The sequence below is a fragment of the Desmodus rotundus genome, chromosome 8 (genome assembly GCF_022682495.2).
Source record: "Desmodus rotundus isolate HL8 chromosome 8, HLdesRot8A.1, whole genome shotgun sequence".
Classification (NCBI taxonomy): Eukaryota; Metazoa; Chordata; class Mammalia; order Chiroptera; family Phyllostomidae; genus Desmodus; species Desmodus rotundus.
Genome location: NC_071394.1, coordinates 93,855,167 through 93,869,441, shown reverse-complemented (window position 1 = coordinate 93,869,441; position 14,275 = coordinate 93,855,167). Strand labels below are relative to the sequence as shown.

General features: G+C 40.1%; 1 protein-coding gene across 6 annotated transcripts in view; it reads left to right on the top strand.

Annotated features, from left to right (window-relative positions):
- Positions 1 to 14,275, top strand: part of RAD18 (RAD18 E3 ubiquitin protein ligase) — a 111,765-nt gene that overhangs the window by 59,809 nt on the left and 37,681 nt on the right. For all 6 annotated transcript variants that reach the window (XR_011651539.1, XR_011651538.1, XR_011651540.1 and 3 more), the window contains exon 11: positions 3,351 to 3,531. Coding sequence is in view for 3 of the 6 variants with exons in the window: in XM_024556482.4 (XP_024412250.1) it covers positions 3,351 to 3,531 (181 nt within the window). In the remaining 3 variants the exon portion in view is untranslated. The remainder of the gene's footprint in view (positions 1 to 3,350; positions 3,532 to 14,275) is intronic.

Genomic DNA, 14,275 nt, shown 5'->3' with positions numbered 1-14,275 from the left:
TTTGGTGTTAGATCCATGAAGTTGTTGCCAAATCAATGCCATGAAAATTTCCTTTGTTTTTTCCAAGAGTTTTATAATTTTAGCTCTTACATTTAGATTATGATCCATTTTGAGTTAATTTTTATATATAGTATAAGGTAAGGGTCCATCTTCATTCTTTTGGATGCCGATAATCCAGTTTTCTGAACCCTATTTGTTAAAAAGACTGTCCTTTCCCCATGAATGCTCTCAACATCCTTGTTGAAAATCAGTTGATGATATATGTGAGGGCTTATTCTGTACTCTGTTTTATTATATTGGTTGTATGTCTGTCATGCCAGTAGTATACTGCTTTAATTATTGTAGCTTCGTAATACATTTTGAGGTTGATATTTTGAAGTCCTCCAGCTTTATTATTCCTTTTCAAGATTATTTTGGTTATCTGGGTTCCTTGAGATTCCATGTGAATTTTAGGATAGATTTTTCTATTTCTGCAAAAAGTGCCAAAGGGATTGCATTGAATCTATAGATTGCTTTGGCTAGTTTTGACATCTTAACAATATGAAGTCTTCCATTCATGAATGTAAGATAATCTCTCATTGATTTATCTCTTCAATTTCTTTCAAGTTATATTTTTCAGCATACAAGTCTCTTTTACCTCCTTGGTTGGATTCATTCCCAAGTATTTTACTCTTTTAGGTGCTATTGTATTCCTTATATTATCTTATATTCTTGTGTCATTTAGTAGTTTGCTGCCTGAGTATATGAAGTCTGTCCGGATTTTAGTTTGGGGAGAAGCCAGAAGTTGCAGGGTGCCAAATCTGGGCTGAGTCACCTGGGTGATTTGATGTTTTGCTAAAAAACTCTTCATGAGACATGATGCGTGAGTGGGCACGTTGTTGTGATGAAGCTGCCAATCACCAGCTGCCCACAGCTGCGGCCTTCTGAGTCATCTGAATAGTTTCTATGGAGGAATGTTCAGGCTCCACACAAAATTTGATACAGATTCCTTGCTCTACTCACTCAGTCATTTTGAATGTGACAGCCACACAGTACACATGCTCACTCAATAGTGTCTATGCCCCCACTGACTAGTACAGTGAAGTCATCATTGTTCACACAGGCACATTCCAGTCCACTCTCCATGGCCCCCAGGTTACATTGATGTGGGCAAACCATTCTCATTATATGAACAATGGCTGGACTTTTTCTGGACAGACCTCATATACCCCATGGTCTTTGGGAACAACTTGGATTTGTTCATGCAGTTGTTAAAGATAGTCTTAGAAAGTGGTTTAGCTCCTGAGAAAATCTGTCCTACTATCTCAGATTTGGAGAACATGTTTGTTTATTGGTTGAGATTGCTTATACTGAGGGGTTATAATGTATTATATAGGGTGGGGCAAAAGTAGGTTTACAGTTATGAATATGTGAAACAAAGTTTATTCTTATATTGTGGGTTAATTATTATATGTTTCATATGAACAACTGTAAACCTACTTTTGCTCCACCTGTATGTGTATATGCACATAGATATTGCTCTGTCTGGGCTCACAGATGAGTGCTGCTGGTGGATGCTGTGCAGGAATGTGCATGTTTGGGAGAGGTGGGGAGTGTGAGAGAGGAAGACAGACAGACGGTCACACACTGACTGAAGGTTGGGCTTTGTATGGCGTCATACAATTGTATGAACTGTGTTAAGTTTCGCTCTTTAGAATAAACTCGCTCATTGAAGTGCCAGTATAAGTTGAAAAGGTGTGTTCTGTCAAGTAAAACCTTCATTTATTTTGTTGCATGTCTTTGGGGAAGTTTGATGTCAGAGCCTCATATTCGGGGCTCTATTTAAAGACCTCTTCTGACATCTAGGGACGGATGTGGAGGATTACTGCCTTTCAGTGCCCAACATTGTATGATACTTGTCCCCAAAAGAGAATTTATCTGATACCAGCTTACTAAAGAGAGGAGGAAGTAAGAGAAGATAGTAAATCAGGTGCAAAAGTAAAAAATAGTTCTAAGGGGAGCAGGGTCCTGTTCCCTGGCTTGCCAGTGTGGTTGCATTCCGTCGGCCAACTGAGTGATAGAGTTGCCTGGGTTTGCTGAGTGTCCTGGATGACTGGTTCCTCTTGCCATGGTCCTGGGTGACTCTTCACCAGAGGAGCTGGGTGGTCGTCCCAGTTAGCTTCTTTTTTCTTCCCCCAGATGCACATTAGAAGGTACAGTTTTGTTCTGGTGATGATTAGGCTGATTGAAAGCCAGGCAACATCAGGAGCTTAGTTTTAGAAATTGTACTCTTGTGATACATGCTGTTCTCCAGTATAACAAAAGCTTTTATCGTTATTTCTGGAAAAATTCTGACTATATGGACTTGGAAAGATATTTTTTGGAAGAATTTGTCCTCATCTTTTTCCATAAATTTTCTTTTTAACAAAACCTTGACAATTCTCTTTAGTGTCCTTTGTTAAAGGTCACCTGCCTCTGTAAGCACATGGATGAGTGATGTGTGAAAGCTCTGCTTCTCTGTGAAACTCATGAATAAGGGCTCTGTACTATTAGCACTCGTGGCCTGCATGTTAAGTGTATATAGTACTTACTCAGTTCCTGAATCTGAAAGATGGCACAGTTGAGATCCCAGCCGAGCTCTGAAACAGGTTGTAAGGGAGAGTCCTGAGCACTGAGGAATCCTTCACGGCTATTGTTATCTGCACTCACATCTGCAGCTATTTGGTCGTATCATACCTGCATGTCACATTCTTGTAAACTCTGCGTCTTTATCTGCCATTAGGAACCTCAGAAATCAAGAATATGACACAGGGTGCATAGAAATGTGACATGTATTGGATCAAACAAAACGATTGGATATGTCTGATTAGTTTTTCTTTTCAATAGTGAATATGAGATTCATTGTAACAGACTTAGAAAAATGTCTAGATAGATACACTACCATATAGCAGTCAGTGACAAATATTGTAATTGTTTTACTAATTGAGTCTTTAATCCTTTTTTAATGTTTCTTATGTTTATCAGTGTTTTCTGGTCTGTGAATATGTAGGAATTCATTAGTAATACTGCAAATATTATAGAAGCCGCATTAGAATTACAAGGTTCTCCCTACTCCTGATTCAAAGGAGATTTTGTTTTTAAATTAATTAATCTGGAAATACATGGAGTGGACAATATAATTAGATGGCATCATTACAGTGTTGATTCTGATTTTCTGGCTATCACTAGAGTTTTGGAATAAATAAACTTATATTTTACTAATACAAATAGGAATATTAAATATTGTGGAAATAATAAATATGCAGAGGTAGTAGGTTTTAAGGTACTCTTAAATGTTTCCTTATTTTTTCTTCTTTTTTTTTTCAATTTAGAACAGGAAGATAATAAAATGAAATTCTCAGAGATGCCCTCGGTGGTAAACCACTTCTCTCAGTCAAAACTGGACTCCCCAGGGACCGGAGAGCCTGGCACACCTGATGATTGTTCCAGTTGTACGGACATTCAGGAGGACGCTCTGTCTTCATCAGAATCAGAATCAGATTCGTGCAATAGGTAAGAGACTTGCAGTAGGTGATTATTTTAAATGTCTCTTTCCTGGGCTTTGCTGAGAGAGGCACAAATAATTAGAAAACAACTTTGGAGCGTGTTGCACTTCCTCAGTCTTCCATTTCAGGCTCCTTTTCCTGCTCGGTAGCATTCACTGTGACAGTAGGGCAGGGTGTGGGAGAGCACGTAGTCCTAGGGTGGTTTTCTTTTCTGCCCTGTAGCCTTTATACAGGTATTTTTCCTGGAGTTGGAAAAGAGGGTATGATAGGCAGTGAAATTTTTGTCAAGACAGTGAGTGAAGGAGATGTAGATAACCGTACTAGAAAACAGTGATAACCAGAAAGACAATGCATAGGGAGAGTAAAACAAGAAGAATTTAATTGAACTAGTAGAAGCAATGGGGAAACTTTAAAAATGAGAGATTTGGAGGTAATTCATTTTCCAACTGATTTTTTAAAAGATATTCTTAAAACATGAATTTTTAAACGAGGACATAGTGTAAATCACCGTCATACACGCTCACTCATCATTTTATGTTCTGGCATTTCACTTTATGTGATAAATGCTACCCATGTTTCCGTATCATCTTCATAACTTCTAAAGGGATGCAGTGTTCCCTTGTGTTTCTCTACTGTACTTGACCAAACGCTTCAATTTCTGTTGGAGATCTACATTTTCCTTGGTGTTCTTGTATACCTAGTGCTGTGGTAAAACTCTCCGTGACCTTTGATATTTAAAATTTAAAAATTTTTAATATTTAAAAATTGTTAAATAGTGCTCTAGATTGATAGATTATGTCTAATTTGAATCATCAAGTTAAGAAGAAATTTTTTATAAGAGGAGCATATCCAAAGACTCTGTGTTTTTCAGGAGTCCTGGTAAACAGTTTCCGATTGTGCAGAATCTGGTATTAGGAAGGGGAAATCTTCTCACCTCACCCCTAATTTTTTCAAGATCAAAAACCTATCTCAAGTTGGGTGAGGGAGAAGCATGTGGTAGCCTCAGTTTTCTCTAGGAGTGTGATAATGCTGCACAGCTTTTCTAGATAAGACTCTTCTTGCCTGTCCAGTGGGTCGTTTTTATCTTCAAATGCAAGTCTTAGAGGAATACAGGTAGCAGTGGAGGGATCCCAGAGGTCAGGAGAGTAAGAGAGAGTTTCAACCACACTCACAGGATGCCTGAGTGTTTCAGAATGCTTGGGACATAAAATGGGACATTTTTATGAACTTGGAGTGGGAATGGAAGATAGTGCAGGGGGAAATGCACGGCAGCCAGTATGTTTATCTGCTGGGAAACAGGATGAGTTTGGAGGTCTTGGCCTTGGACAGGCTTATTGACATCACTGAAGAGGATTGTTAAACCATTTTTTAAAATGTTAATAGAAGCTTTTACATTTTGTCACATTTTTATTAGTCATGCATATGTATATTTATACACCCATACACCCATGACCAGATGACCTACTAATTGCAGAGTAACAGCTTTATGAGTTATAATTTACATACCATACAATTCAGTCATTTAAGTATAGAATTTAGTGGTTTTTAAAGGTTCACAGAATTGTACAGCCATCACCACAAATTTAGAACATATTCATCACATTTTCATACATTTTCATGAAATGTCATACCTATTAGCATTCGCTCCTTATTTCCTCCCAACTCTGCCAGCCCCTGGCAACCACTAATCTACTTAAGTTTGCCTGTTCTGGACATCGGTCAAGATGGCAGCATAGGAAGACATGGCTCGTCTCTTCAAACAACCACATCAAAACTACAACTAAAACAGAAAAACCATCACTCAGGAATGTCAGAAATTGAGCTGAATGGAAGTCTGACAACTATGGAGTTAAACCACGTCCATCCAGACTGGTAGGAGGGGCACAGCCATGGAATGGGCTAGTCCCACACCCACAGTGATAAAAACTTGGGAGGGATATCTCAGGAGTGAGACTCCCAGCCCCACATCAGGTCCCCCAGCCTAAGGTCCAGTGCCAGGAAGATAAGTCTCCACAACTGGATGCAAGAAACAGCGGGGATTAAGTCGGTGGAAGAAACTGCTGGAGCTCCAAGCAGTTCCTTTTAAAGAACCCACACACAGACTCAGCTACTGCACTCACTCCCTCTGAGCTCCAGCACCATGGTAAAAGCTTGAAAGCTACCAGTGGCACACAGGGAGAAACTGAAGTGTCTGGCATCAAGGTGAGCAGAGGCCATCGCTCCTTTGCTAAACCCTCCCCACAGAGGAAGCTGGTGCCATATCTGAGACCCTATCAACCTGGCTAACACTGTTTGACCTGCCTTGGAGGTCCCCAGAGGCCCTGCCCAACCAACTTATGGTCCTTGCAAGCTGCTTTTCCATAAGAATGGCTGGTCTTGGCTCCTAAATCCTCTCAAACAAGTAACAACTGGCTTCAGTGAACCCTAGCAGCAGCCAGATTAGATTCAAAGCTTGGCTTCACCAGGAAATCTCCAAGCCCAGCACAAGGAGCAGCCATCTCAGATTGCCCTATAGCTCAGGCAGGGTGGTCCCAAGCAAAACACAGGTGAGGGGTGACCTTGGCCTGCACCACCCAGGAAATCCCAGAGCCTGCGCACCCAGTGGACGGCTACAGACCACGTCAGAGCACCAACCTTCTGCCCCTGCACAGCTGATCCTCCACTGACAGCAGAGGTTGGTGGTTAAGGGGTCACAGTCCTTGGAGCTGACTGGCCTGGATAAATCCCTCCCGTTGACCTGCCAACAGCAACCAAAGCTCAACTACAAGAGGAGGGTCTACTCAGTCCACACAAAGGGTGCACCTCGAGTACACAGCTTGGGTGAGAGGGGAGACTGGCCCCCCAGGACAGCCAATACATTAGGCCGCGCTACCAAGACAGGGAGTCATGGCAGCTCTGCCTATGCATAGACACAAACACAGGGAGGCCTCCAAAATGAGGAGACAAAGAAACATGGCCCAAATGAACAAAGAGATCAAAACTCCAGAAAAAGGACTAAATGAAATGGAGATAGCAGTCTATCAGATGCAGAGTTAAGTTTGTCTATTCTGGACATTTTGTATGAATGGAATCACGTAATACATGGTCCTTCACGACTGACTTCATCGACTTAACATAATGTTTTCAAGGTTCATCCATGTTGTGTCATATTTCAGGACTGTATTCCTTTTTATCATGAAGTAGCATTCCATTTTATGTATTCATTTGTTAGTTGATGGACATATGGGGTGTTTCTGATTGCAGTTTTAACAAGGAAAAAAGTCACTGGATTTGCTTGTGCACTTTGGAAACTTAGCTGTAGAGACCACATCGAAGGTTTTGCCTGGCTTGTCTTGAGAAAGTGCAGTGTCTGCTACTCATCTCAATTATGGATAAGTTTTAGACACATTGTAAAGATGAAATATGTTAATCTTTTAAGTTATTATTTTACTAGTACTCTCTTTAATACTCCCACTTTCCTCTCATGTTGTTGGTTTAAGATATTTAAGTTTGAAAGGTAGAGTCTCTTTCTAATATAAGACCTAGAAACTAGGCTAAAGGGAGAGTGGGATTGAAGTGAGCCTTCGCTAGAATTTGGTTTGGTACCAGGACAGACCACTTGGCAACTGCTGTCAAGGGGTAATTATGCAGCAGGAAGCAGGGGTGGTGTAGCAGGAAAAGTAGTAGATTTACTGTTGCATGACTTTGGGTCAGGAACTACTGGGCTATCTGAGATTCAGTCTTGTGAAGTCTTTTTCCATATAAAAATATCTCAGATCTGTTAGCAAGATGAAATGAGGTAGTAGATGTGAAGGTCTTTGATAAATATATGCTTATTAATCTATTTTTATAAAGATCAAATAAATTAAATTTTCTTCAGTAATGCTGCAAAATTTGGGATTCTGTGGCTGGACATTTCAGAATGCTTTTACAGCCCTCAATTCCCTCATTCTAATTTTCAGAGTAAATCCCCAAATTTATCTTTTTTCCTATTTCTGTTCTGAACTTTGGTAGAGAATGTTGTGAGCCTGGTTTGATTAGTTCCATTCAAAATTCATTTAATTTGGCCTAGCTGGGTGCTTACTACTGAGGTGGAGTCTTCGGACTTTCTCCGTATTACGTTTCCCACGGCACCTATTCCAAACCCCTCGCTTATATCTATTTCCTCACTTTCAGTGGATGCCTTGTCTCCCATTCCAGGTCACCAAGTCCAGCTGATCTGCTCTGTCTCCAGGTCTGTCTTTTCAACCTAAGGTTTCTTGAAATTCTTTACCTCTTCTTTCCTGTTAATTGTAAAAGAAAGACATAATTCTTAAGACATTTCTAATGACTCTTCTTTCCTGTCAATAATGAGATAAGGGCAATTTGATTCTTAAGAATGAGTCATCCATCTCCTCCAAGACATTGTTCCATCAGTCATAACCATTCCTTAAGTTTGCTGTTGGTCGGCCCCTTTCCCTCAGCCCTTCCTCTGGTCTCTTTCTTCTCTGATTCTTCCTGCTAAGCGGGAAGTAATTTCAACTTCCTCTGTGAATTCCAAAGCAGTTTATCTAAATCAAATCCTAGCTTGTATTATAGTTATTTGACTAGCTTTGTCATTTTTGTTATCATTCATCAGAGACCTTATGAATTTAAAATTTAAAATTCTCCTGCAAAGGCTTATTACAAGGCCTTTATGAGTTGAATGAGTTTTTGATTCTAATATGTACATTTTTTGTTCTACATTTCAATGTTTGACATGGTGATGTGTCTTATAATCAATAAGACAACTCCAATCACAACTGTAACCAGTGTGTCTCGTGGTTGCTAGTCCCTAGCCCGGTTGTCGCCGTGATGTGCTTGCCTGCGTGTGAGTGTCCTGGCTTTCCGGACTGTCATCACTTCCCCTAGTTAAAGGTACTCTTAGCGTGATTCTAGTTAGTTTGTCATCGAAACATCTTCAAGAAAATAAGGAAACAAAGAAGTTATTGTGTGTGAAAAAGTTACAGGGAAGTGCAGTAGGGCCTAAGTTCGATGTTATCAAGGTAGTGTCATTGTGACCACAATTCCTTATTTTCTTGCAAAACAGTCAAATGAATCATAAAAAAAGAAAGCTACCCACAAGTATCTGAAGACACATTACATTTCACTAACGAGCGGTGTGCACAGGATTGCCTGTTTGTTACATGATCGACTGAAGGCAGGAGAAATGGAAAAGATGGAAGAGATTTCAAAGTAACAGCAGCATGACAGATTCACCTGTTGAGAAGGGCTGTTGTTAGGGTGTCACACATCAGTTTGTCAGACACTTCTTACTGTTTTTGAACAAGAGCTGCTTATATTCCAATCACACGCAGTGTGATTGAGGAAAGACATGAAAATTATGAGTTCAGTTTCCAGATGTGCCAGTCAGTACCTGAGATGAAATTTCTGGAGACGGTGGTTGAGCGCTGGTGCTCCTAACTGGTACGGACAATGAGTTTGTGAGGGAAAACTCAGACGTTGTACGGTAAATCCTTTCTCTAGCTCAGGCTGTACTGTCACGGAAAAGATGAAAGCAAAAAAGAAAAGAAGACTCAGGCATTATACATACTGACTGCAAACATGATGGAGAGCTGGGCTCTGGATACAAAGACATTTTAGGAATACTTTAACCAATTTATTTTAGTTGTTTTCGATATGTGTACAACAGTGGTATAAACTAAAAACCTATGTCTATGTATGTGTAAAAGAACTTTTTGGACATGTAAAATTAAAAATTTTTAGTAAAAAGGAAGTATTACATCATCATTAAATTGACCTCAATTTTTTCTGTTTGTGACATAAAATAATGGTTCATTTTGCCATCATTATTGTTTTAGATTTTTGAAATGCGGTATCTGAAGATGAATAAGGTCCCTGATTCACTTCAAACATAATTTCATCCCCTCGTTAAAAATTCAAACAATAGGATGGCTGGGGTGAAGGGGAGTGGTGGGGAAAACATAAATTAAAAAAAATTCAAAAAGCAGGTTATAATACTTGTTGCTCCCCTGGCAGAAACCTGTCACAGTACAACAACCCACTGGTCAGTGCCAGTGTTATTTAGTGACTCTGAAACGGGGGTGTCAAACTCATTTTCACCGGGGGTCACATCAGCTTCATGGTTGCCTTCAAAGGGCCGAGTGTAATTTTAGAACTATAAATGTAACTGCTCCTTAACTAGCGGTTAAGGAGCTCGGTGCTGCTGCCGGGTAGAAACAAGGTGCCAGGCTGGATAAAACAAGGTGGAGGGCCGGATTCGGCCTGTGGGCCTTGTGTTCGCCACCTGTGCTCTAAAACTAAACAGTTAAAAGAGATACCCACTTGATGAGGGTAATTAACATAGAAAGAGAATTAAAAGTGAAAAGGTACTTTTCACAACCAAATGCTTGTAGTAGAATCAGCAATAAGTTGTCTTTATTTATCTGGTCCAACTTATTTTCCATAATATTTAGGGATGCCTTGGAAGACAGATGGGGCACTATACTTAGCGGCTTTGTTGAGATCTTTTCCAAGCCTAAAATTCTATAATCCTGTTATTTTTGACAAGTGTAATAGTTGGTAAATTATCTGTGTTCTTTTACCATTTGTCCATTGCAGATCATGAATCAACCTCCTGAAATTATATTTATTCCTTGTATATTGAAGTATATCTGTTTATCCCTTTTATTTTTTATAAAAATTTTCTAAAAGTTTTTTTAATGATAATTTTGTTGGTTTCATTGTAAAACCTCAAATTTTCAAAAGAAAGTACTTTTAAGTTTTGATGTTATGCATGTTTTTTGTGAAAAATAGAAAATTTAGGTAAACAAAAAATAAAATTTCATAATTGTACCAGCCAGAAGTAACTTTATGATAACACTTTCATATGTACATTCTTCTAAAGACAGAAGGATAAATAGGTAGGTACATAGATAGATAGATAGATAAATGAATATTTTTTAAACAGAAGGGTCAGAATGTTTATAATTTTTTATGCCTTTTTTCTCTTTTTAACAGAAATATCATGCTGTTTTGGGTCTAATGTGAATACAGATATATTGTGAGTTGTTTTTTGATTCCTGCAATCATGCTGTAATACGGACAATAGATCTTACTGTTATTGAATAAAGATGTTGGTTTGCTTTGCGTTGAGGCAGTGATCAAGCCTACATAATGTGGCAGACTGACAACTAAGAGTGATTTTATTTTAAGATCCAATAGTGGGTACATCCAATTTAAATAATTATTAGGATGAAGTTGTTTTCATGCTAACTTGATTCTGAACTTTTAAATAAGTACTTCTTTTAGAATTTGAATTATTAATTTCACATTGATTCTCTCTTGCCAGCCTGAAGACAAAGGATAAACAAATTGATAGGAATTTTAGATTTTTATACCATTTCTTGCTAGATGATTTCCAGGAGTTCAAGAGACTTGTCCAAATTTCTGTAAATTAACTTATTGTTCTTCTTAAGAAGAGAGAGCTTTTGTTCCCCAAGTTTTGGCAAGCAGAAAAAATGGCATTTTTATTGTGTGCTGAGTTACAAGGAAAGATGTTTTTGATTATGACCCCAGAGGGGAAGCTTTATCTTCATGCAGAGATGAATAGTAGTCATGCTTTTCTTTGGAAGAACCTTTAGATCATTATTTAAAACAATAAAAAAAAATACTTGTTCTTTTTAGTTCTAGGCAAAAGAAGTTAAAAAGAGACATTGGTTTTTTTGGCATAGCTGGATAAACTCGAATAAGCTCAATAGAGTAGATAATATTACATCAATATTCAATTTCCTGATTCTGATAATTTTATCGTGGTCGTGTAAGTGAGTGTACCTATTCTTAAATGCACGCTGAAGGGTTAATGAGGCGTGCTGGCTGCAACTCACTTGCAGGGGTTAAAAACACAGCGTGTGAGAGTGTGTGCTCTGTGTGTGTGCACACTCACATAGGTACCCAGAGCAATAAAACAAGTGTGACAACGTGCGAACAGTCAGAAAATCTGCGGGAATGATAATGAGTCATTTTTTGTAGATTTGACATTATTCAAATTTTAAAAATTTTGAAGAGTCCTTGTTCATAATCAAAGGAGTTTGTTTATACCAGGAGATTTCATAAAGGAAAGATTTATATTTATGATTTATTGACCAAAAAAAGTGGTAGCTAGAGGTGTGCATGGTGTGGTGAATATGGTTTTTATTTATTTCAGTCAGTCAGTTCAGGCCCAGCCCAGCGTGGTTGTCTCTGCTGTGGTGTGTGAGAGAGCGTGGGCTCAGGCAATGGGGACTGCGACTTTGGCGCTCACAGAGACCAGACAATTTCACTGCTTGGTAACCGCGAACCTTCTCGTAGATGCCAAGGGTTGGTCATGAAGGAACCTGAGTCAGATAAGGTGTGAATGAGTACATTTTAACTTCGCCCAGGTCCTAGCCTGCCGAGTCCGCAGCAGCACCTCTGTAGGAAGTCCAACATAAGCACCGGCACCGAGCACGAGGCACTTGGACAGAAAGACTAGTTAACCATTGGCCATGCGTTTAATGTGTTTTGGTACAACTTTTTCTTCACTTTTAGTAGTTTTGGATGTGTTCTCTCCAGAATTCTTAAGAGCAAGAGAGCAAAAGACAAAAATGTGAAGAAATCATGATTACCATTTGTTGGGAAATTTAAGTAGTTAAATTCTAGCCTTTCTGAAATTCTGAGCAAATTGAAGAACGATGGGGAAATCTTAAGGGGAAAGGTGCCATGGTTACGTTCACCTAAGGAATATCGAGGTTCTGATACCATCAGCCTGTTGATAAGACCAAGCTGAATATACAGCTTACTGAGAAGATGGGGGAACACTACCTTTATCATCAGAGTAGCCTCTTAGAGCCAAAAAAGCAAAGTTGAGATGTGTGTTGGGATTTTGAAGTCTTTCCATGCTGGTCTTGGTTAGGATTGGGTGAGCCTCGTAGTTCAGAATCGGTGGATACGTGAGATAGGGGTTTTGAGATGAGTGGTTCATAGGGTCTTGTGGGTGTGTCCTTTGATGTTTTCTCTTGAAAACCCAATGGATCTGTTAGGGAGTTTTGACTTAGCAGTTATCTTTCTGGACGGGAGTCTCCCGGATTGGTAAAGCGATGTTGACGAAACAGTGCATGGTGAAGTCCTATCACCGCAGGCAGTGCGGTGTGTTTTCTACGAATGCTGTTGGAGTGCCGAGTGCCGCGTGGGGATGTGGCTCAGTCGCAGGCAGACCCACGTTAGAAGGGCAGACAGGAAGGGTCGAGCAGTGAAGTAAGTGGCACAGTGTGCGGCAGTACGGGCGTGGGAACCCAGGTCTAGTTCTGTTGGGAGCCGCAGAGCCCAGGTCCATTCTCCTGACTGCTAGTGACGCTGTGGCCCAGCCGGCTTGCTGGTAACATTTTTGAAAGAGTAGGAATATGCAGTTCTTGAAATGGATTGGTTTCCTTAGACCCCGAGGCAACACCCCCAGTCAAGAATTTGAGTGGAAGTGGTTAATTTGGAAGGTGAAGAAACCACTTCAGGGAGTGGGAAGTGAGGCAGGAAAGAGAAGGCAGCATTTACAGGGGCATGTTTTCAAACCAGACGTCACTGAGCAACTGGAGTTTATTTCACCTGGGGGTTGGGAGCTGGTTTAAAACACTTACCTGAATTATTCCACCCAAGGGTCATGGGGCAAAGGGACCAGCCATTTGGTTGGGGGCTGCTCTCTGCTGCTTCCAGCCTCCCATGCTGGCAACAGAGCAGACTTGAGCAGCAAGAGGATGGACACCTTAGACAAAGGCACGGCAGTTGGAAGTCAAGCCTTTTACACTTAGGTGCCAAGGGCAAGGGCATAGGGATAGGGCTCCAACTGAAGACAGGAAAATGGTTTGGTTTTCCACATGCTTTATTAACACAAATGGAGTGCTGTAGGCTGTGGCCTCTCTCTCTCACCCAAGAGAACATAGGAATATATGTGGACGTTCCAGAGCTCTTGGCACCTCTGTGCACCTGCTGCCTGAGCAAGCTGGCCTGTTGCTGCCAGGAAGGGAAAAGATAACGATGCCTGGGGCTGTTGCAGAAGTGATAGACAAGCAGATGTTGGGAGTGGGGTGAGGGGAGAAAGGGACAGGGTATCCAGAAAGCTCTAAGACAAAAATGGTTCCACAAATTGATGGAAGAAAATGTGCTTGTTGGTGAGAAACAGTTTATTTTTTCATCTTGTGTGATAATAAACCAAAGTGCTAAATAATTCCTCATCAAACTGAACTTTATCGACTTGCTAAATAACAGTATCTTGGCCTTAGGCAGAAAGTCACAAGCACAGACCTCCCCATAGTTCTTTGATTGTCAGTTATATGTTCTTACTGCCCTGCTTTGTGTCTCCTTAGCAGTGATTAGGGCACTGTTAATGGGCCCTGTGGTGTATGTACACATACCTCCCTCTGCTGGGGACACTCTGCTGGGGGTGGCAGGAAAAAACCTGCTGGTCTTTCTTTAGAAAGTCCTTAGAGAAGTACCTTACTAATAGTTCCCAGTGTGGTGTGACTTGTAACCCTCCTTAGACATCATTTGGAGGGGTGGGGGGAAGCCAGCCTTCTATTTGGCACATCTAATGATAATTATTTAAAAAAATTGTTTTTACAAAGAATTGCTTCTTTATGCTTAAGAATTAGAAAGGGGTATTTTGAAGTGTACTTATCTGTACTGTTTGGTTTGTACTAGTGTATGGACCTTAAATATTCCTCTAATATGTATTTGCTGAAGTTGCTCATGGACTTACTTCAGATGACTTACTTTTCTCTATTCCT